A 22777-nucleotide genomic window follows, 5' to 3' on the forward strand; every position below is an offset into this window, starting at 1 on the left:
TATGAGACTGTCAAATCTTGACTTCCAAAGAGGGTGTGGAGTTCTACACTTTTTTTCCTACACTTTCTTCTAGACCTTAACCTGCATGCATTTTGTATTACAAAACTGTAAATAGCATGATGGTCCCCAACTTATGATGGGTCGATGTACAACTTTTGTACTTCAAGATGGTGTGAAAGCAATATGGCTGAAATTCATCCTCTGATTTTGATCTCTTCCTGGGTTAGTGATATCTCCATGCTACTCTGTCCCGATACAAAGCAGTGGCAGCAAGCCACAGTTCCCAATCAGTCATAGTCACAAGGAGAACTAACACTGTGCAATGTAGTATGTTACTAGGCGATGATATTTAACATGCTGGATGTATTCATTCTTACAGTGAGTTTGTCAGGACATTAACATCACTGGACTTGAGGAGCATCCTACCGGCTTCCTGAGTTTTGTGAGTTATTCTGGTGAGTCAGCAAACCTGGGAAGCAGGCTCATTTTTAGCCATTTGCTGAGAAGAGTAGGTGGTGTGGGGACTCACTTGCTGCTCAGGAAGGTCTGCCTTGCCAAGCCTGTGGAGTCTGATGCTTGTGGATGATTGATTAGCATGAGAATTGTATTGAGTTACAGGCTGATTATCCCTAATCCAAATGTTCCAAAATGCTCCAAAACTGCAACTTTTTAGCACTAACATAATGACAAAAACATTTTACTTAGGGGCATTTGGTATTTCAGACTAGGGATACTCAATGGGCAACATCTATACAAATGTTTCAAAATGTGAGAAACTCCAAAATCAGAAATGGTTATGAACCCAAGCATTTGTAATGTACACTCAACCCATATGCAGTGCTGGATGAAAAAGAACAGGTATCTTCAAAAATACTGCGTATTTTTTCTAACTCTTCCCCCCTTGTTCCCCCATTTCTGGCCATCTTATGTATGTGTACCACCTCCTCCTCCACCATCCTGACAGCTAACCAATTCCAGGATTAGCTAATTATTCCTAAAAGCAAACCGGACACTTTCCGTGCATCTGAGAAATGTTGCAATGTAAGGTTTCAGCTTAAAGTTAGTGGTTCCTCCTCCCATAGAACTCTACACAGAAGATCTGGCTTAGAAGAAATTTAGCACGGTGTGCACAAGGGGCTGGACTACGATGGGTACGGTAGCTGGAAAGGGAAAATCTGATGCTGTGCATGAAAGAGTAATTTTTACTGCACATTTTTTGTTTTGTTTTGTATAGAGGATCAAACTCATGACCTCGAGCTTGCCAGGCAGGTGCTTATGCCAGTGAGCTAAATCCCTGGCCCCATACAGTCTAATTTTCTCAACTCCTTGAAGTCAGACATACCTCACACTACAAAGATGATTTACTTTCCTTCAAAACAAGAACTTCATAGTTCTAATCACTGAGGTTTTATTAACCCAGAGAACCATTTGCTCTCTACTTTTTTTACATTTTCACAATAAACTAAAAATAATGGTGTCTAACCCAGACATATTTTGTCTAACACTGTATTTCTGTCTATTAGGGATGGGTGATGGTAACAACTTTAGGTTCATTTATTCATGAGGTCAGCATTACAATAAGATCAGTTTCAAGCGGTAACAATCTCTTTAAAAGAACAAAATATATTTTTCAAGATTTTATATAGAAAATTTACTTTATTTAAAAAGCATATATAACATGTTCATGACATAATATTCTAAAGTAGCATAATGGAAAACACAATTATCTATTTTCTTTTACTATTTGTCTTTTGTGCATTTACTGTCTTTCCCAGGTGGCATTTTTCTTTATAATTTGATTCATATTTGTAAGAAAAAATTTAAATATTATAAAAAGATATAAAGCAAAGAGTTTTTTTTTTGGTACGGGATCAAACTCTCGACCATGCATTTGCCCAGCTGGTGCTTACACCGCTGAGCTAAATCTCTGACCCAAGAGATTTTTTTAAAAAAATCGGTTCTGGGGATCGAACTCACGACCACCTGCTTGCAAGGCCGGTGCTTATGTCACTGAGCTAAATCCCCAGCCCCTGAGATTTTTTTTTTTTTTAAAGCAAGAAACCCCAATTTTCTTCTCTCCATCCCTCCTCACACTGGCTTTCCTTCCAAACTTTGCACCATTCTCTTTTTTATGTAAATTGTTTCACGGTATGTTTCTATAAATTGTTTTTCATTGAATCATTGTCATGATTGTATAATTAAAGCTTTTTCATTCTCTTTAATGGTTTTGCTTGATGCCTTGATGCATCAAGCAAAGGATGCATCAAGGATGCATCAAGGATGCATCAAGGATGCATTTAGCTAATTCTCTAATAGTGACCACTTAGGGTGTTTCTGTATTAACGCATAAACAAACATGCTGACAGCTTATTTAAACAGGTTCTTATATTTACTTGTATATCCTTACACTTCTCTCTCCTTTTAAAATTCAGATTTTTATATGGAAGCTGCAGTATTAAAAATGGCTAATGGACTAGGTGGGTAGTGTGTTAACTGAAAGGGTAAAGAACTGAGGTTTTAGTAATTGCATTTCTACTTGGTTCTGTTTGAGTCAACACACAGCCGTGGGAACTAACTCTCCTGAAACCGCGCAGTCAGTCTGGTGGGCGGAGGGTTATATTCTAGGTGAGGCCGCTCACTCCCTGCGAATATCTTGAGAGGCTCCTTTTTATTTCTCAGGCACATCCTTCCTGTTCCACTCCTTGAAGCTTTCTGAATGTCGTCAGCTTCCTTTTAAGTACGAGGACCATTGGAAGCAGCTAACATCAACTTTTATAATTTGAAGTGTTTCTAACAAACACTACTAGCCGTCAGCACCTCGTGTGTGGGAGGGCAGAAGGAAGAAAGCAAGCTCTTCTCCTTAATTCCAGTTTTGACAAGCCCAGCCATGAGGATAATCGATGTACGAGGCCATTCCTCAGAGTACGGACTCAGGACGGCTTGCCCTTTCATTTACACTTGTACACTTTTAAACAATTAGTGGGTGTTCAAATTTGCTTTAGATACCTGGTTTTGATTATATTGTCCTGAAATTTAGTTTTGTTTTTGTCTACTGAAAAAAAGGCTGGGTTATTTCTCTTCAAAAAGAGTGAAGATAAATTTAGTTAGCTGTATAAAACAGTAAAAAATATTTATAATACTTCTAACATCTTAGGGCTGAATCCGGAACTGAAATGTTTCCTGGAATCAGGGGATTGGTCCTTTTGAGGAACTACCTTGTGTTTTCTTCAGGAAAATCTTACCAGGAAGAAAAGAAATAAGAAATTCTGTTTTTGTTTTTAGTCTAAACTTGGTTTACAATGTTACACTATTTTTATATTAAAACGTTTCAATTATGGGAGTAAATACTTCTGCAATAGCAGTGTGGCTAGCATGTTGTTAGAGCATGTTCTGTTACAAACTAAATCTTGGACTGACAGAACTACAAGGAAGGTGTAATGACTTTCTGGGCTGTGAGTACTATGTCCTGACCCTGTCGAAAAGGCAGAGGCAATTTCCAAAGTCTTTATCTTGGCAATGAAATCCGCTGAAGCAGGTGACGGGTACCGTGAGGCTATGCGCTTGCCTCTCTTGTCAGCTTATTAGTAAATCCCAGGACGTCAGGGTTCCTGAAGCTTATTGTAGATGTTTTCCAGGATTGTTTTTATGTTTAAAAACAGACTTACACTTGACAATAGTTACCCTTTACCCAGTTAGTATACAGATAATGAAAGATGCCTATAAGATGCTTTTACCTACACAAATAACTGTTGTTGATAGTGGGTGTACAACCCAGACGGACTGCGAATAACCAGTTTAAGGCACAGTCTCTCCTCTGTTGCTGCTGTTTTGAGACAGGGTCTCCCTGTGTCCTTCAGATTGGTGTTGAACTTACTGTGTAGCCCAGACTGACCTCAAACTCATGGTGATTTTTCTGTCTTAGCCTCTCGAGCGCTGGGAAAATTACAAGTATGCAGTGCCATGCTTCTTTTTAATTTTTATCTCAAAAATTAGCTAATAATACATGAGCAGTACTTTAGAAAACTAGTTCCTCTATAGTTTCCACCGTAACTATTCTTATCAGACTTTCCAAGAAGCTGCTATTACTGAATGCCAAAAGCAGCTTGCGAGAGAGGCCACAGTGAGGAGGAAACAAAAGTTTTCTCTTCGTTATTGGAAGAAGAGAGAAAGTAAACGACACAGAAATAAGCCAGTGAATAGAGAAGCACAGGGAGACATATTGTGGCAAGCTTCTATCTTCTATGATCTGCAAATATCCCTTTCAGAGAAATTTTGATGCTGACAGTAAGTAGCAGTTTTTACTTGAAAGAAGTTAATATCCAAAGATAACCTGGTAATACTTGCTCAAATATTGCTATATTGGGCCACATTATATAAAGCCACCAGCAGAAGTGGCCCACTGGGTGAAGTCTCCTGTACTTCCTTTGCATCTTAGCGTCTATTTGAAGTCCTCCCTCACAGATGCAGCTGGATACAGAGGAGTGTGAGTTTGGGTGGCCTTAAAGCTCTTCCTTCAAAGGCCCCTTCCTGTGGCACTGGCAGGTGGAGGTGTCATCGGGCTGAGGAACACGTTCCATTCCATCACGTAGCTCAGGTTTGCTGGACTGGCGTTCGGCATATTGCTGAAATGTGTTTTAAGGCAAAAATGTAAGGTTAGTCCACACTTAATTTCTATTGATACTGCCACCTTACCCTGCTCTCTAGCAAGGACCCTAAATCCACAATTTTAGGAGCAACTCAGAAGACTCTACCAAGAGATGCCAAGTCAAATGCCCCTACTTGAAACAAATAGCAGATCTCGGCGTTGTTAACAGTAATAAACTGTTGGTACTGACAAGCATTTCAAGCTAAAGCTGTAGCAGCACACTTTCTGCCCTTATGGAGCAGAGTCACTTCTATTTATTAAATGGTAACATGACTGTAAAATGTCCTTCTCTTCTGGTTGCTGACTGAAATATCCCTATTAGTTAGATATTTCACTTCAGTGGTTCTGTGTCCAAATTAACTGGCATTCCTAGTATTGGGCCCAGCCCAACAAAATGGTGACATGAGCACAACAGCCTAATTAATATTTTAGGGGAAGAAAGCCTACTATTAAAATTAAAGCTAAGCCAGGAGAGAGGACAGGACTTACTTAAAAAAAGGAAGGGCCACTTCTATAAATGGTGTAACGTATCACCGTCAGTCTTCTGACAGGGCAGTGCCCACAGGCACACAAGGAAATTTACTTTCACTCTAGCAATAGGAATATAATTGTAGGCTAAAAATGACTTCACTTCTTGTCTTCCTGGGAAGATTTTACTGAAGAAGCAGGGGCACTTACTCAAAGGACTCACCCTCTGATTCCCAGGAAACATTGGTAGGTCGGAATTCAGGACCACCATAAGCGTTTTTGATTTGCTTGTTTATTATAGTAAGCTAAGCATCTGTTTTGTGCCCTGTACTGTGATGACGAACGCGTGGATTTTAAGTAGAAAGGAGAACAAGGAGGTAATGATATGAGCAGAGACAGAAATCAGCGACCTCTACTCCAACCTACTTGTTTCCTAGATGAGAAAGAAGCTTTCTAAGAATCAAGAACGCCTGAACTAGGAGTTCCACAGGGCATATAATTACAGAGAACTCTGGGAAAATGAGAGGAAATGCTAATCTGTATTTGCACAGGCACCAAGCTATTCCTCATAATGAACAGAGGTTAAAATGTGGTGGCCATAGAGGGACTGAGCACTGGTCTTTCCTCCCGTGAAGAGGCCTCCGCTGACGCAGTTCCGCAGGCCGACTTGTTCAGGAGGAAGGGACCTAAGATACTGGGCTGTGCATACGATCTGAGGACCGCAGGCGTGGCAAGATGGACACTGAACTGACCTGCAGGGCTCGGTAATAGTAGCAGTAGAGCCTGTGTGGCTGTAGCAGGTCTCTAGCAGCCAGCTGTCCTTCTTTTGCAATCTTCTTGGCTTCTTCATCATTTTCCTAAAGGGTTTTAAAAAATGAATGAAAATTTCTTCTGTAGTCCACAAAAAAGTTAGGGGCAAGCGTGAGGTGGGACAGCTGTAGGGTTGGCTGTGAGTATCATAGGACAGCTGGAACATATGGGGATATAACTTAGTAACACAGCTATGGGAAGAGTACTTTCCTAGACACGGCTGAGTTATTTCCCAACCCAATACTGCTTCTTGGATACCCAGAACTAGAACAGTCTTACAGCAGAACAGTGAACTTTTACAGTTTTGTAATGAAACAATGAAAGCTTTTAAATGCCGCTCCTTTTGGGAAACTGATTCCTACCTTATGGGAAACATGTAATTCTTGGCTATTGTAAAGTGTGCTTGGTTAAGAACTTGTGCCTTTCATCTATGTGAGTAAAACACGACTACCATAATCACTTTAAACGTTTTGTTATCCATAAAGTCCTCTCTCTGGCCTTTTCAATATGCGATTTGCATTTGTGTGAACTTTTTTGTCCATGTAAGCACAAATAGTGATTCATTCAGAAAACCTATATTCTGTGTAACTCTGGACATAAAGTCCAAAAGTCTTCAAACAATGTCGACAGAGGACACACAACATGATTCTGATGTGTTTTTTGTGTGTGCACTGGGAGTTGAACTCAGGACCTTGTGCTTGCCAGGCAGGCGCTGTGCTGCTGAGCTGTATCACTGGCCCTGATGTTGATTCTTGAGATATCTCACGAGAACAAAAATTCCAGAAACTCACATTTCTTTGATCTCATTATGTTAGTTCAACTGTGTTGTGACAAAATGCAGGCCCCAATCCCGATGAAACTGCTGGTGCCTGAAGAAATGACACTGCAGAGAACTTACTTTGGCCCATTTAACTTTCTCTAGTAAGTCACTAAGATTCCTGTTAACTGGAACATAGTGTTTCCAAGGCCTCAGTGTGGTGTAGAAATGTTCATAGTATGGAGAATCCTGCTTCAGCACCAAGCTGTCACCCAGCATGAGGTACGGAAACCGATACGCAGCCACAGTCCCATCCACGTTCACTTGGTACTTGTACTGAAAGACCAAAACAGAAAACATAACCAAAGACCTCGTCATCATCTGTTTCACACCTGCCTCTCTTTAACACTGTAATAATAAACGGGAGGAGTTGTGTCTCTTTTTTCAAATTCCATGTTTAAAAGTTTTATTTTGCAACTTACTTTTCTCTGTATTAAAATCATAAGCAGCCTATAGCAGATCAGTTTTAAGAAATACAACGCATTTAAAGATGATAATGTTAGTAAATGGAAATCTAGATTTGTGTAATTAGCTATTAAAACTATTTTCAAAAGTCCTGTTTGTTAAAGTTGAATACTGATAAAAATGTACACTTTAATTTAGGCACTCTGCCAGTGAGCTAGGTGCCCAGCCCCTTGGTTCTTAAATCGCTGGTGTGAAGGCGTCTTCTAGCCAGGCAGACGTTGTGTATAACTTACATCTGCCTCTCTGGGCCTCACGGCGATGGTGGGGAGGAACAAGGGCCAGCACAGAGGCCCTGCGGGACCAAAGTCCCTGGGTTGTGGCCGGGCGGGACTGGCGGCAGCATGCGGATTCCACCCTGGCTGCTGTGTGATATAGCTACAATGGCTGTATTTTTACCATTAAACATATAATAGCTCTCAGAGAGTTGATGGACAAAGTCAGTAACAATGACAAAAGGCAGCACAGGACTCTGTGATTCTCTGTCTAATGAGAGGTGTGACAGTGCCTGTCAGTTCAGAGGACAGAAGAAAGCTGCTAAGTGCATCTGCTTGGTAGACATTTACACTTCACAGTCACAGAGGAGGCTCAAACACATACCTTAAAGAAATCAAAAAAGCCCATTAACTTGGCTTTTCCAAGCTCCTTTTCTTTCTCTTGGAAAAAGAAATAGCCTGTAATTCCTGCATCTAGCAGCTGTGGGTTTTCTTGGGACAGCTGTACCAACTGCAGCCTCTCTTCCCGACTATCTCTACCTCTGAAGAAAGCTTTCTCTGTTTTATTGATCCAGGAAGGCCCTAGAAGTTTGAGGCCATAAAAATTATGATTACGAATTTGACATTTCTATATGGTAAGTATTATTTTCTTATTTTGCCATTGTTGGTTAAGAAATTAATGATTTTATCAATTCATCTAGGAAAGTAGATGCTTTTTCTAAAAGGGATCAAGGCTTAATTTTTCAGAGATGCTTTTAAGTTTGTACTTTTAAAAATACTTCTAATGTGCTGCGTTCAGTTCCACCCATTTGTCTATTAATGTGCATTCACACAAGTATTGTTTTCTGTTGCGTAAGAGTAGGAAATACCCAAAATAATACTGGGCCAAATGCAAAGCAAAAAGAGACTCAACGATTGGCCCACTGACCTGGCAATAGCTTCTTCTATCTCTGTTTCACAATAAAAATGACCTAGATTTTTGTTCTTACACAAAATGACCAGAAAAGAACTGTATAATCAAGTAACAACCACCAATCTTTAATATTCAGGCTGCTTAGAATTTTGAACACAGGGAAAACCATTTTTTTCTAATATGCTGTTGATGCAAATATATAAATCAACTATATGCACATTATTTATATCCTCTCTTTAGGGAGGGGAATATCCTGGAAGAATTAATATACATCTATTACTTTTATTCTAAACAGAGAAGTCATTGTTTAACACCTGAGTTCTGAGAGAAAAAAATCATAAAATATAGAACTGGAAGGGATCAACGTCTTTATTATTTTAATATATTTTTAGGAATTCACTGTTGAAAGTTGGTCAGTTTTATGCTACATTATTTTTGATAATTTTACTAGTCTCTGATGTTGTCTACCAAAAAAAGTTCACTAAACTACAATAAAAAGAAAGAACGGCTGTAAAGGCAAGGCAAGATTTTGTTCAACTGAAGGAGTTTGTTTGAAAAAAAAGGTATATTCTACCATAAATCTAAGGAAATCAGGCAGTGGGAAACAATTTAAATTTTAAAGGATCCATAGAGGCAGTAAAAGCAAAGGGAGTAATTCTTTACAAAATATTGCAGGGTGTAATATAAATTATTTTATTATCAAAATTCTCTTATGTATGCCTAAACTTTTACACTTTTCAGAATCCTCATTTTATTCACCACAATAAAGGCCTTTGAATCAGAATTTAGAGATGACTTTACCAAGTACATTATTTTGAAAAGGTATTTACAAATGACCAACTTAAAGAAGATTTAGTAAAGGTAGACTTGGGCACTGTCAGCCTAGCCAATATGTCTTTCATTTTTCGATTAGAATCCTAAACAAATACTTTGGCAATTAATTATTCTTTTTTTCTGATGGTAGAAAAGCAATGTACTCCTGATCTAAATCCCCAGGGTCAAGGGTGCTTTTACTCTTTTTTGTTGGTTAGAAACTAAGAATAGCTATTTAAATATTTATTGTCTTTGACTGAACGTTTTCACTTTTTTTCTTCTTTACAAATGTTACTCTTAGAGTAGCCTTAATTTACCTGTGTTTCCCTGAATAGAAAGCAGATCATTCGTAACACCCCTCATTGCTTCGAGTGTGGAGTGGGTGACATCGTATGTTGGAAGGATCACATCTCTTGAATCCAGAGAGCCACACCAGGAAATGACAGGTACAGGGCTGGGGGTTTCATTGATTTTTCGATGTTCCAAGGGCCAATCGCCAAGATTAATATAAAATTCTAAATCTGGGAGACGAACCTAAGTAAACACAAATCTAAACATTAGTGCTGGGAGGATCTCAGTCTTTGGTACTTAATATTACGATTTCTGGGCTTTCCAAATATTTCTGATAGAGCTGGCCATTCAAAAACAGTAGAAGAAGCAGAGCGTGGTGGTGTGTGCTGGTAATTCCAGCACTCAGGAGTCTGAGGAAGAATCACAAGTTCAAACCCAGCCTATGCAACTTAGTAAGACTCTGTCTCAAGTTAAAAAATAAAAAAGGTGTGGGGAGATAGCTCAGTGCAAAGGTCCTGGGTTCAATACCCAGACCCAAAGAAGAAAAAAAAAAGACAAAATTATTGCTATAGAGTTACAGAGTCAGTAACAAACACAAGACACAGGGACGAGGCATAATTCTGCTGCAGCCCAGGAAGAGACTGCTGCATTTAGGACCCAACACTCAATGTGCTCACGTGCTCGCAGGGGGGTGGGGGTGGGGGGAAGCTACTGCCACTGAAGTAAGAAGTGACGGCAGCCACACCTGCAGCACCTGGGAAGGCTGTGTGTCAGGGAGGCTGCGCTTCGGCTTAGAAAACGGCCTCTTCAGGTGGGAGTGACAAAAACTGCGTACCTTTACTTTGCATCCTACATGATCAGGAACAAGAAAGAACAGATGGCTTGGATTGCTCTGCTGAAGAGGAATTCAGTACTCTACAAACATGGAAAGAGGGGCTGAATATCAGGATAACAGATGGCTGCTGCGGAATACGGAGGATCTGAAGAAAGGGGGCCCAACTGCTGTTAGTAAGCGGCCAAGATCTGAAGATCGGGCCACCAGTGAGAAATTCCCCGACACAGGACGAGTGAGGAGTCTCACTAGCACACAGTGTGCACTTCTAAGTTGTTTCTCAGAACGCACTGGTCCAAACTAATCTCTATCACACTAGCCTCAACAGACTGTGCGTACGCACTCTCTTCTCATGATGGCTGGGGCAATACAAGGAATGTGTCCAAACTGAAGTCACTCTGAAGGAAAGAGAAGGACACAGCTGCAGCAGGTGAAGGAGTCCTGCAGGACTGAGAACCTCAGGAAGTGACCCAAAGGCTAGAAACAGCTGGGAGTCCTCAGAAACTGGCCGTGCCGTGTGGCCTCCCCCCCCCCCCAAGCCTTTAGTTTGAATCTTACAGGCAGGAGAAAGTCTTAGAGGGAAATAGCTTAGAACACTCAGGTGGCACACACCCAAGCCTAAAATCACTTTATCCTCTGCTTTTTTTTTTGGTCTTTTTCGTTTTTCTTGGTACCGGGGATCGAACTCACGACTGCCTGCTTGCAAGGCAGGCGCTCATGCCGCTGAGCTAAACCCCCAGCCCCTATCCTCTGCTTTTATAATGCTAATCATTTAAATTTTACAACAAAATGATTAAATTATAGTATTTGGAAACCAATCTATTCATTTTCATACCTTTCTTGCCAGCGACAGCAAAATCTCATCAGAGAACATTTTGAAGTCTGTGTATTTCCCTAAAGACCGCCGGTAAATGTGGTTGTTAAGAATTGTGTAATGAACAATGGCACCCCTCTCGTCCCCAAATCTTTTGGGAACTTCACTTAGCATCTGCTGGAGGTTGATGGTGGGGAAGGAGGCAAAATCTTCTTCGATCTGGGGCTCCCAGGTTGGACAAGAAAGAGCTTCCTGCCAGGCCTGAGGATCCTCTTCTGGACACTCGCAGTACTCATGGAACACTGGGCCTAGGGAAGGCGAGGTGTCAGTCAGCACGGCAGCACAGGGTGTTGTTTCTGCCCCGGATGGGAACACAGGCTCACTTCTCGGCAAATCCTAGGATTAGCCACACAGAAAAAACTGCCCCAGACAAATCAGGTGCAAGTCAAGTCACAGCCTTGCAATGCTACTTTCTGTCCCAAGCCCCGCTTTCTGAGACAGCGTCTTGCTATGCAGTTCAGGCCGGTCTTGAGCTCGGGCCTGGCTGCCTAGCCTTGAACTCATGATCCTACTTCAGACACCTGAGGATGCCACCAGGCATGACAATCTTCCCCTTTTAAGTCACTGTGGACAACTTAGCATAGCTTGTGGTCTCTTCTAACCTAACCTGACCTGCTCTCAGTCAATTAGATGATATTCATTTGTAGTGAGGTCTACATGGTCAGTGCACATAAAACTTACCTTGTAAGAAGAAAAAAAAGCATATTCATTTCCAGGCATTAAAATTTTGTAGTAGTGACTTTCAAAGATGAGGAAGTCTCCTCTTCTGAGTTCCTAAAATCATCTCCATCAGCATATCTCAAAGAGGAAATGTGTAACCCAAAGGAATTGGGCAATGTTATTTTAAACAGTCACCCATAAGCATATAACATCTCTAAAGATTCATTTAGAAAGATTTTATATAAATTTAATATATTAGGGGCCAGAGTATAGCTCAACAGCACAAACACCTGCCTGGCAAGTGTGAGGTCATGAGTTTGAGTCCCAGTACAAAAAATGTAATATACTGCTTTGCGTTCTATCTGTATTTACCTTACTATAAAAATCCCTTTACAGGAGAACTCCAGAGATCCACGGGAGGGTGCCTGAGTGTGTAGCAGTGTGTATGATGAGTGCGTGAGACTATCCAAAGCAGAGGGAGAATCACTCAAGATGATTAGAGGAAGAGGACCTACTGCGTACAGAGTTGGAATAGTGCCTGTTCATACCAGCCAGACTGAAAAGCCTGCCACTCCTGGGATGAGGGGAGTATGCAGAGAGTACGCCTCCACAGTGAGGAGTAATCAGCCCCAGAGGGAGCCTGCCTATAATCCTAGTTAACAAACGGCACAGCCTAACTCTAAAGGAAAAACTGTTTCCAAGTAACTCAGCTGCATCCTAGGAAACAAAGCTTAAGAACATCAACAGCATCAAGAGATAAAATGGTGTTAATGACAAGTTGGCACTGAAGGAAATAAAAAACATTAGTGAATTTAGAGACACAGCAGTGGAAATCAAACATAATGGAAGAATTTTAAAAAGGCCTAAAATATGAGTAATCAAAATCATTAAGAGGGACTTTGGTACAATGGAAAATGTCTGAAGAAATAATGGTCAATTTTTTCCTAAGTTTGTTGAAAACTAAAGAATAAAGAAGCTACTCAAAAACCCGACCAGAAAAAACATGAAGAAAACACCAAGGAACATAACCACCAAACTGTTCAAAACACAGTATAAATAGCCAAGAAATCCATGAAGTGTTGTTTTAATTTGCAGTTCTCTAATTTCTGATCAACGCTGATGGAAATTAGAGAACTGCAAATTAAAACAACACTGAGATTCTACCTTACCCCAGAGGGAGTGGCTGTCAGCACGAAGCCACATAACCAATGGTAGTAACTGCAGGCGGAGGGAATGGAAACTAAGGAAGCACGAGGGGAATCGGTGTGGAGAGGCCTCAAAAAACTGCAACTAGGAATTCCATGTAAGTCAGCTTCTCCCTTCGGGGCATTTTCATCAGCAGAGCTGAAGACACAGTGTTACGGTGGTACATGCAGATCCCTGTTTACAGCAGCGCAATTCATAATAGCTAAATCTTGGAAGTGGCCTACATGTTCATCAACAGATGAATGGATGAAAACAATGTAGTATTTATACACAATGGAGAACTCTACTGCCATAAAGAAAGACACACCTGGCCATTTGCAGACTGGGGGTAGACAGAACAAAGCCGCATCAGCAAGCAAGCCCCATCTGGGAACCTGTGCTGGGCAATGGCCACCACTGGACTGGAACAGACAGACCCCAGGCCCTTCTGGCATGCAGGCTGGCAAACAAGAAGTACGGACCCCCTCCCCCACCTTTGTCGGCCAGCTTATCCAGAGATACACAGCCGTGATGGTAGCTATGGAGGTGGATGCAGCTGGACGCCTGTGGCGCTCTGCTGTTTCACCAACACTGCAGGTCTCGGGCCAGTGGCCTGACCGTAGGTTTAGGGGTTAGTGGTACACAGTGTGACATCTGGGGGACTCTCCTTCTGAGGGCTGCAGCCATTGTTGATTCTCTGTGGTCTTGTTTTAAAGTCCTATTTTTTTTTTTCGTCTTTTTCCCTTTTACTAGTACCAGGGATCGAACTCATGACTGCCTGCTTGCAAGGCAGGCGCTTATGCCGCTGAGCTAAATCCCCAGCCCCTTTATCCTCTTTAAAACAAAACCAAAAAAATGAAATAAAGTGCAAAAAAAAAAATAACAAGTCATTTGTAGGAAAATAGATGCATCTTGCAACCATAAAGTTAAGTCAAATAAATCACACACACAAGTTTAACTATCACGTGGTTTCTCTTATGTGAGAAGTATTAATAAAGAGTAAAATAAAAGATAGATACTAGGAAGTAGGGAGGAAAAACTTTCTTCAAGGGTCAGAGGATCAAGCGATGAAAGACGGGGAGGGGAGTGACAAGGAATGAGCTGCACACGGGGAAGGTAAACATCATGAACTGAAGTGTACAAAAAAGAAAGGAAGGGAATCAAGAGGAGGATGGAGCAGGGAGGGAGCAAAGGGAAAGGGGACAAAAAGGAATCAACATGGGTGACGGTAATCAGCTCCCCACACGGACGGTGCACATTATCACCATTAAAGACACCTTAAAGACAAAACCTTAACAGCAGTACAGAAGAGCAAAGCCAAGGATGCATCTGCTTCTGGTGGGAAGTGAGCAGACAGGGGAGTGGCCTCTTTAGAAGTAACAAAAGGAAAACGATCCATCAACTTACAATTCTATAGCCAAAAAGTGTTTCAAAAAGGAAAGCAGAAGAAAGACTTTTTCAAAAATGCAAAAGCTGGAACAATTTACTAACCGCACTTTCGTCTAAGAGAGAAGTTACGTGAGACTTAGCTGTGGTGACAACTGGAGTAAGGAACGTCCAGCAGAGAGGGGTTGGAGGGAGGGGAAGGGAACGGGGGAGGAAAAAGAATGAAGTTACACCATGTACAGGCACAAACTGCCCGTGATGATGTGATCATCCGTACCCCTAACACAGAAAGAAAGAAGAAAGAAACCCCCAGCTGGGTGGCCTCTGGTAGTTCTGGGGGGACGATGGGCTCACTGCAGAAGGAAGACCCACTCGGGGTGAGTGGTGCCACCAGCAGACTTGTAGCCTGCATGGGATGCGCAAGGAGAGAAAGCTCATCCTTTCCTGGATGAGCTCGTCTTCGCCGTCACCCTCGGATGTCCATCTCCAGGCGTGTGGAGCACCCTTCAGCCCTGCAGGGCAGGATCCGTGGCTTCCTGACACAGACCCCCCCGGGACTCTGCAGGGAGCTCCAGGACTTCCATCTTGGACTGCTCTTAAGCTCTCTAGCACCCAGGCTTTCTTCCCGGGTGCATGCTTCCCTTCTGCATTCTTCTCTACCTGACTCTGCAGGTGGCCATTATACGGCTACCTGGTGAATCCTTTATCTATCTGGTGAACTCTAGCTGATACCATTAATGAAAATCCTCTAGATAGACGGTAAAAGGTACTAAACAGAACTATGTATCTACACAAAGGAATAAAGAGTGCTGAAAATGTTAACTACATGGATAAATGCTCTTTTTCTCCTCATTTAAATCTCTTTAAATTATTTTTCATTTCCCTAGAATTTCAATTAGAACATCAGGGAGTAAATATGCAATGTTTACTCTGCTGAATGTGACTGCAGGGTCAAGACAACCCATTCTGAAGAGATGACACCTACATATAAGGTCAGCTCTGGATTGTTAATATATTAATAATCACTTACCTTTCAAAATATAGGGAGACTGAGCCACATGTTCATCACCATAAAGGACGTCTATCTTCAGCCCTTTGTTGACAGTGTCATACATTCTGTATCGCACCAAAAATGTCCCATCATTCCTGTCCAAAGGTGCAGGGACATGAATCCGGGCTACCTCTTTAGATGACAGAGGTTTGACTACTACTTTGAATACTGTTTGACCTGAAAGAGAAAGAAACACAAATAGCTCTACCACTTCCAATTACTGTGCCTTAATTATCCGACAGCTGTCTCTGTATAGGATTGCTTTGTCCTGCAGTATCTATGATTGACAAGTATTTCACCGTGGAAGGTCCTCAGAGGTCAAGAACCACGTCTGGCTCATGTCTTCAAACCAGGATCTGACTTAACATTTGATGATTCTAAAGAGATTTATTGAATGAACAAAACTGATTAACAAGAAAGGCAAAGAAACAAACTTTTGCCTATTTGATCTTTTCTCCTTAAAATGGTAATAAATCTTAGGTAATTAAAAATCCAGGGCCTGGGCCTGGGGATTTAGCTCAGTGGCATAAACACCTGTCTGGCAAGTGAGTTTGATCCCCAGCACCAAAAAAATGAAAACAAAAATATTTCAGTTGTTAAAAAAAAAAAATCCAGGGACTATAAGAATGAGACTTGTATGGCAATTCAATTTTTTCCTTGTCAATTATTTGTGTTCTTTATTTACCACTTTAACACCAAACAGCCCTCGTTTCTAAGGAAATTTTTCTTTTTAAACCAAATTCCTGTTGGGCGCAGGCGCTCAACATACCATATCCCACCCGGGACTAAGGACCACGCCAGCTTCCGCAATGCGCTACGTCCCTCTTTAAATTAGCCAACCCGTGCGCACTTCGTGCTCACTCCATACTCTGTGGCAACTCCTGATTGGCCACAGCTGGATATAGTAGCCAGAGCCTGCGTCCCATTCCCGCCCTGCTTCCTCGTGGCAGCCTGTGATTGGTCACGGCCAAATATATAAACCAGAGCCCGCGTAAATAAAGCAGCAGTTAACTGTCGCCCACAAGAGCGTCTCCTGTCTCATTGGGGGGCTGCGCCGGTCAACTGGTGGCCCGTACGGGGAGCGCTGAGACCCTCTCTCCGACAGTACGGGGAACGAGACTCTCTCTCTGATGGAACAGAACGTCAACAGGTAAAACTGTCAAGCGCCGATAGCGGGGGCTACTCGGCGGGCGGGGGCTGACAGGTTAAACTGCTCAACGTTGGTAGCGGGGGCTACGCAACAGGCAGCAGGGGCTGCCGGGCCGGATGGCGGGGGCTATCAGGCAACCTTGGGCGGACGCGTCGCAAGGGTCAAGGAACTCGTAAAGAGAGTTCCCGGTGCTGTAAAGAAGCAGGTTTTGGGGGCGCCGTAAAGGGGCACGGGGACTAAGCTGTCCCTGTTTAAAAAAAAAGGAAAAAGAAAAAAATAAAATAAAATAAAATAAAAAGAAACTCTTGAAATTCCAGTTAACATGGGTAACACCGCTACTCAGCCGCTATCGGTCACTTTGGGCGACTTACTGAGAGAAAAGGGATTACAAATGAAACGAGAACAAATTCAAAACTTCCTCGATCAGGTCGATAAGGTAGCACCTTGGTTTGGTCCCATGGGGTCCGTTACCATCCCCAGCTGGGATAAATTAGGGAGAGATCTTGACTTTGCAGCATAAAATGGCCTCCTGGAGCCAGGAGTCAGACCCCTTTGGGCAGTGGTGAGAAGCTGCCTCGCAGACGCCTCTTGTCGTGACCATATAAGGGCTGGCGCCATGGCGCTTGGTTACCATCAGGCAGAATCCTCCCGCGAGCAATCTCGCGAGCCTAGTGCCACAGGCGAGGCGACCGCACCCAACCCAGAAACAGAGGACTCGTCAGATAATGAGGGGGAGGAAGAAGAAGTATACAAAATGGCGGATGCAGACACCACCGAAAGAGGGGAAGTCACACACACGCAGTCGAGAGGGCCCTACTCTGAGGCCATAAATGAGCTGCAACGCAAGATTTCTCAGAGTAAATGGGTCAATGAAAGCGAGTATGGGATCCCAGGGCCACCCCATATAAGACCTACAGCTCTACCTCCCGACCTGCATCTTGCAGGGGGCCCAAGTCAAGCCCGCCGCGATTAAGGGCGCGCCAGCTCGGAGGCCCCGGGGATCCTTCTGCACCCCTATCTGGGCAAGGGTCCTCCAGTTTACCGCCTGTGACCCCCTGGATGGATACTCCTAGGAGATATTATGGGGATTCTCCCTGGCCACCATAAACACCACAAATATGACTTTTCTAAATTGCTCCACCACAACCTGTTATATGTTACAATGTTGGGATAACAGTGCACTTTCAGCTGTTGTTATGCAGGTGCTCCAGTTCGTACCGATTCTAGTTATGACGGACCCAGACGAGTTTCCTGTGATCCAGCTCGGGCCAACTCTCCAATTGGCTTTCATAAAGGAATGGGCAGGAATAGGGGCTCTGGCTGCCATGGCTACATTTGCCGCATTCGGCAGTCTACTTCTGCTCTGTCGGATTCGCAGACAAAGGAATAGGGACAAAGTATCAAACAAGCATTGCTGATCATGGAATCTGGTCAAAGCCCTGCAGCATGGCTCGCCATGCTGTGACGCAGGTGTGGAGCAAAGCATCACAGGGGGTGTCGTCCTTGGCCAGGAGACACCCCGGTCCCCATGTCGGTGAGCATGCGGGTTGGGCTCATAAAACAATACTCCCGCCCCCTCCAAAAGAGCACCAACGAGTAGTGAGGCACTGTCATGACTGCAGCGTGACACCTCACGAGGGGCACCGACCTCTGGAGACCTTGCGTCAGTTATAAAGAAAGGGGGAGATGTTGGGCGCAGGCGCTCAACATACCATACCCCACCCGGGACTAAGGACCACGCCAGCTTCTGCAATGCGCTACGTCCCTCTTTAAATTAGCCAACCCGTGCGCACTTCGTGCTCACTCCGTACTCTGTGGCAACTCCTGATTGGCCACAGCTGGATATGGTAGCCGGAGCCTGCGTCCCATTCCCGCCCTGCTTCCTCATGGCAGCCTGTGATTGGTCACGGCCAAATATATAAACCAGAGCCCGCGTGAATAAAGCAGCAGTTAACTGTTGCCCACAAGAGCGTCTCCTGTTTCATTGGGGCTGCGCCGGTCAAATTCCAAGTACTTCTGCTAAACACATTTCCTTAGAGAGTACAGGTACTTACTTACACTATGCACAAACACACACCCACCTTACATAAAGACACACACACACAGACAGACACATCCCTGTAAATACTCGGGCTTACTTTTCTGATCCTGTTTCCTCAGTTGAAGCGAGACAGTTACACTATAATAACTTGTTGACTGCAAAATTCTGTGAGTTTTCTGTTCCAGGTAAGTCCATCTACTTAACAAGATTTCTCTTTTTAGTGGATTTAGACTTTGAAACAATACTGTGCTGATTAATATTATGATAGCACAGGTAAGCAATGGAGCCTCTTTCTTCACAGTACCACATCACCACTGACCTCACCATATCAAAAGGGAGTTGGGACAGTGCTGTGTCCACGCAAAGCCACAGCCTGCAAACTGCAAACTGTGACTACAGTTGTCTTTGGTCTCACATGTATCTTATTATGAAATTATGCAGAGGCCACACTGACTCCATTTTGTCCCAGACACATCTGGCCAACAACGTTACGGCGAGAAAGTGCAAGCCTTGCAACACTGCCCCCATCCCAAGGTAAAAACATGAAGTCCTGTAAGGACAAGAAGCAAACAAGTTATGTAATCTAAGCATGCACAATTTGAGTTTCTTTGTTCTTTATCTCAATAAAAGCTGTTTGTTTAGGCTGGCCGGGCGGGAGCCATTTTGCTGACCCTTAGTGTGTGCGACCCTGGATTTTCCCTTTGCTTGCAGAACTCCAACATCATTAAGCATATTGAAGATACTTTTTTTTTTCTTTTTTGTTTTTATCGGTACCAGGGATCAAACTCACAACTGCGTGTTTGCAAGGCAGGCACTTATGCTGCTGAGCTAAATCCCCAGCCCCTAGATACGTATTTTTTAAATTACCAAAAGAACTTATTTTATTCTTAGTTTCAAAACCCAGTGGATATTAGATTCTGTTGATCAAGCGGTTTTATTTTTTTTGTAGGTCAAGAGAAATATTTCTGAGTCTCTTCAATTTACTTATAATGATGCAGTATCTGACACCTTACGATTAAGTAATTAAATACCAAACTCATACATTTTAGGATCTTTGAAACAAGTGTGGAAAAACTGTAAAGAAATCAGGCTGGGAATGTAGCTCAGAGAAGGCCCTGAGTTTGGTTCCTGGTACCAAAAAAGAAAATAGTAATAATAATAAAAAAAAAAAACCCACTGAAAGGATTATAAAGAAATCTGCTCAAGTAAATGAACCATCATAAAAACACATAGGGATGCTACAAAAGGTAATAATTTAATATGACAATATTAGAAATGGTGACCAAGTGTTTGAATTGTATACCATATACTCCATGAAGTCAAGGTTCAGAGTTTGAGGCCTCAGTCAATTGTGGATTTTTCTTTAGAGCTTACTGACTGTTCTCAGAAAGCCTGGCAATTTCACTGACACTGTAAATATATTCTACAATTTTTTTTGGCAGATGTTTCCAAGTAGCCAATCTGAGAGCAGTATTCAGTTCTCCTTGCTGTTGACTGGCTGCTGCTGTGTAAAGCATCTTGGGCAGCTGGACCAGGTTTCCTGTATGATAGCAGGTTGCTGTATGGTGTAGCTATTAAAGTGTTCCCTTAATTTAAGGTAAACATCATTAAATAATCCTTTAAAATATTAATTATTTTAAATACTTGAAATTCTAGTAGACAACTACGTAACATAAAGTTTACCATTCGAACACTCTCCCCCTTGCTGGGGACCAAACATAGCATGAATATGCTGAGCAAATGTTTTACTGCTGAGCTGTATTTTTAAGTATGTATGTATGTGTGCAGTTCAGAGTGTTAAGCATATTCACACTGTCCTACAGGAGCTCTGCTGACCATTTTCACCCTGCAAAACTGAAATTCTATACCCGTTTTCCTCCTTCCCTAACAACCTTTATTGTACTGTCTCTATAAACTCGACTGCTTGGAAAACAAATAAGTGAAATCTAAAAGGAACTTTTAGTTTCTGAAACAGGGTCTATGTAGTCCAGGTCTTAAACTCACTATATAGCTCAGGGTGGCCTAGAACCTCCAGCAATCCTCTTGCCTCAGCCTCCCAAGTCCTGGGTTTACAGGCATGGATCCCATGCCTGGCTAAACGGTTACTTTCAAAGGCTGTCAAACATTTCGTTACATGAATGCACCATACTTCAGCAGTTACCATATGATTGGCTATGATAATTATAATAAATAATTAGTGTGGCAGGAGTATTCCTGCACATAAATCTTTGACCTCATTTGATCAAGTCATATGGAAAATTTATTTTCCAGGAACATCTTACGGATTTGTTCCCAACCTGCACAAGATGAAATGTGCAGGTTAACACAAGCCTGCAATCCCAGCACTCTGTGAAGCTGAGGCAGTAGGATCTTGAGTCCAAGGCCAGTCTAGGCTACATACTGAGAATCTGTCTAAGTCACTGAAGTAGTTAAAGAAGAGGTAGATTTTTGTCATGCCTCATCTGAGAATTCCTCAGTGGTTCTCCCTTATTTCCAAAACTCCTTTGGTTGGCTTTCAAGGTCCTCGAAGATTTCTGGCTACAACCTGACTTCCTCTTTTTGCTTAGCATCTCTACATTTCTTATTTTCCTGAACTCCCTGTTCTTCTGCCTCTGGGTAACTGCACAAGCCATCTGCTTCCCTGCAAGCAAACTTTTGCATCCTTTGGATTTCTACTCCTGAGATCTTCCTAGGTGTCCCCAAGATGAGTACAACTTTTTAGTGTTTCTACTGCATTCTTCCTTCATGCTAGCAAGTATATAGTACAGTGAGGCGTTGTTACTTCCGAATCTGTAAATTACATGATGGGCTGGCACCCATTTATACCAGCAGGATTACCAACCACAGTAAATAAACAGCAAATGAATACTTCTTGCATGAGTTGAATTTAAAAAGAAAATTTAAATTCACATTACACCCTTAAAGTCCCTTTTTGGTCAATTACTCCTCTCCCCGAACTTCCTCCAGACCCGAGGACCAAACCCTGGGTTGTTTCTTTGTTGACTTTACAGGATGTCAGTTGGCAGACGCCCTAACTTTTGATATAAATTAGCAAATCCTGACTGGCAACAATTTAAAACCAGCAGGACAAGTTACTGAAATGTTGCAAAGGTGACATGTGAACGTGAGAGGTACACCCATCAGAAAGACATTCTGGACAAGATCCATCCTCTGTAGAGAGAAGTCGAATGATTGCTACTGAATTTCAGTAACCCCCTTAACTTGCTTTCAAGGTCTCAAAACTAGAAAAAAGGAAACAGCACACAAAACTGCCTCTGCCCAACGCCCAGACAGGTTCTTTGTGTAGGAGTCAGTGGTTTCAAGATCCTTGTAATCCGAGATGATGCCCGCCCTAACCCTCAGGCATCTGGGTCGAGGCGGAGGGACCGTCCTCCAAACCATGACTCACGCGGCGCTCGTCCTACACCCTGGTGCCTCCAAACATCGGTCCCTGCACTTTAGGCGCGGAGAGTCCGTGGAGTTATGCACCCATTCAACAGCCATTATTGTTTTGAGACAGTCCAGGCTGGCCTCCGAACTCTTTCACGTAGCCCAGGCTGCGGCCTCACCCTCCCGAGCGCTGAAACTACAAGCGTGCACCGCCACCACGCCCGGTTCCAACAGGCTTTGGCGGTCACTGCCTCCCTACACCGGGCCCCACAGGAGGACCGCGGGCCGCAGGCGGCTTCCCGGGCGGCGGGAGACGGGGCTCGCGGCCCGACGCTACCTGGGGGTGAGCGAGTGAGGTTCTGGCCCTGCGCGCTGACCGCCTGCAGGTAGAAATAGCGGACGGGCAGGACGACGGCCGCCCGCAGACCCGGTCCCCACACCAGGCTGCGGCGCGCGCTCACGGGCGCCTCTGCAGCCGCCGCGGCCACAGGCGGCGCGAGCCGCAGCAGGAGGAGCAGCGCGAGCGGCGGGCGCATGGCAGCGGCGGGGCGGCGGCCGGGGGCCGAGCGCGCCTGCGCGGGGCGGGGCTCTGCGGCATCCGGCCCCGCCCTCTTCCCGTCCCGCCTTCTCATAGGCCCGCCCTACCTCTACTCGGCCCCGCCTTCCACTCGGCCCCGCCCCCGCCCCTTCGGGCTTCGGCTGCCGAGTCTCGCATTTCCGAGGGGCGGAGCCGGGCCGGACTCGCCCCTCCCCTCCGCGCGGTGGCTCCGGCCT

The 22777-nt window shown here is 43.6% G+C and overlaps 1 protein-coding gene across 1 annotated transcript; it reads right to left on the bottom strand.

Annotated features, from left to right (window-relative positions):
- Window positions 1-1636: 1636 nt before the first annotated feature.
- On the bottom strand, window positions 1637-22562 carry Poglut3 (protein O-glucosyltransferase 3). The gene is made up of 8 exons (XM_023561521.2): window positions 22341-22562; window positions 15402-15599; window positions 11102-11388; window positions 9461-9677; window positions 7803-7999; window positions 6822-7016; window positions 5866-5970; window positions 1637-4622 (listed from the first exon to the last, which is right to left on the bottom strand). The coding sequence occupies exons 1-8, from the start codon at window positions 22537-22539 to the stop codon at window positions 4500-4502; spliced, it is 1521 nt and encodes a 506-aa protein (XP_023417289.2). The 5' UTR covers window positions 22540-22562; the 3' UTR covers window positions 1637-4499.
- Between the last annotated feature and the right edge of the window lie 215 nt (window positions 22563-22777).

Source organism: Cavia porcellus, unplaced genomic scaffold (assembly GCF_034190915.1).
Source record: "Cavia porcellus strain 051 isolate PalLab524CR breed Dunkin Hartley unplaced genomic scaffold, mCavPor4.1 scaffold_9, whole genome shotgun sequence".
In the NCBI taxonomy this organism is placed as follows: Eukaryota; Metazoa; Chordata; class Mammalia; order Rodentia; family Caviidae; genus Cavia; species Cavia porcellus.

Excerpts from the sequence above, each read along its gene's own strand:
- Poglut3 (XM_023561521.2), bottom strand. The coding sequence starts at position 22,539 with ATGCGCCCGCCGCTCGCGCTGCTCCTCCTGCTGCGGCTCGCGCCGCCT. Across the intron at positions 15,600-22,340 it reads CCTCACTCGCTCACCCCCAG|GTCAAACAGTATTCAAAGTA; the intron begins GTAGCGTCGGGC and ends TTTCTCTTTCAG. Across the intron at positions 4,623-5,865 it reads ACTATTACCGAGCCCTGCAG|CAATATGCCGAACGCCAGTC; the intron begins GTCAGTTCAGTG and ends AACACATTTCAG.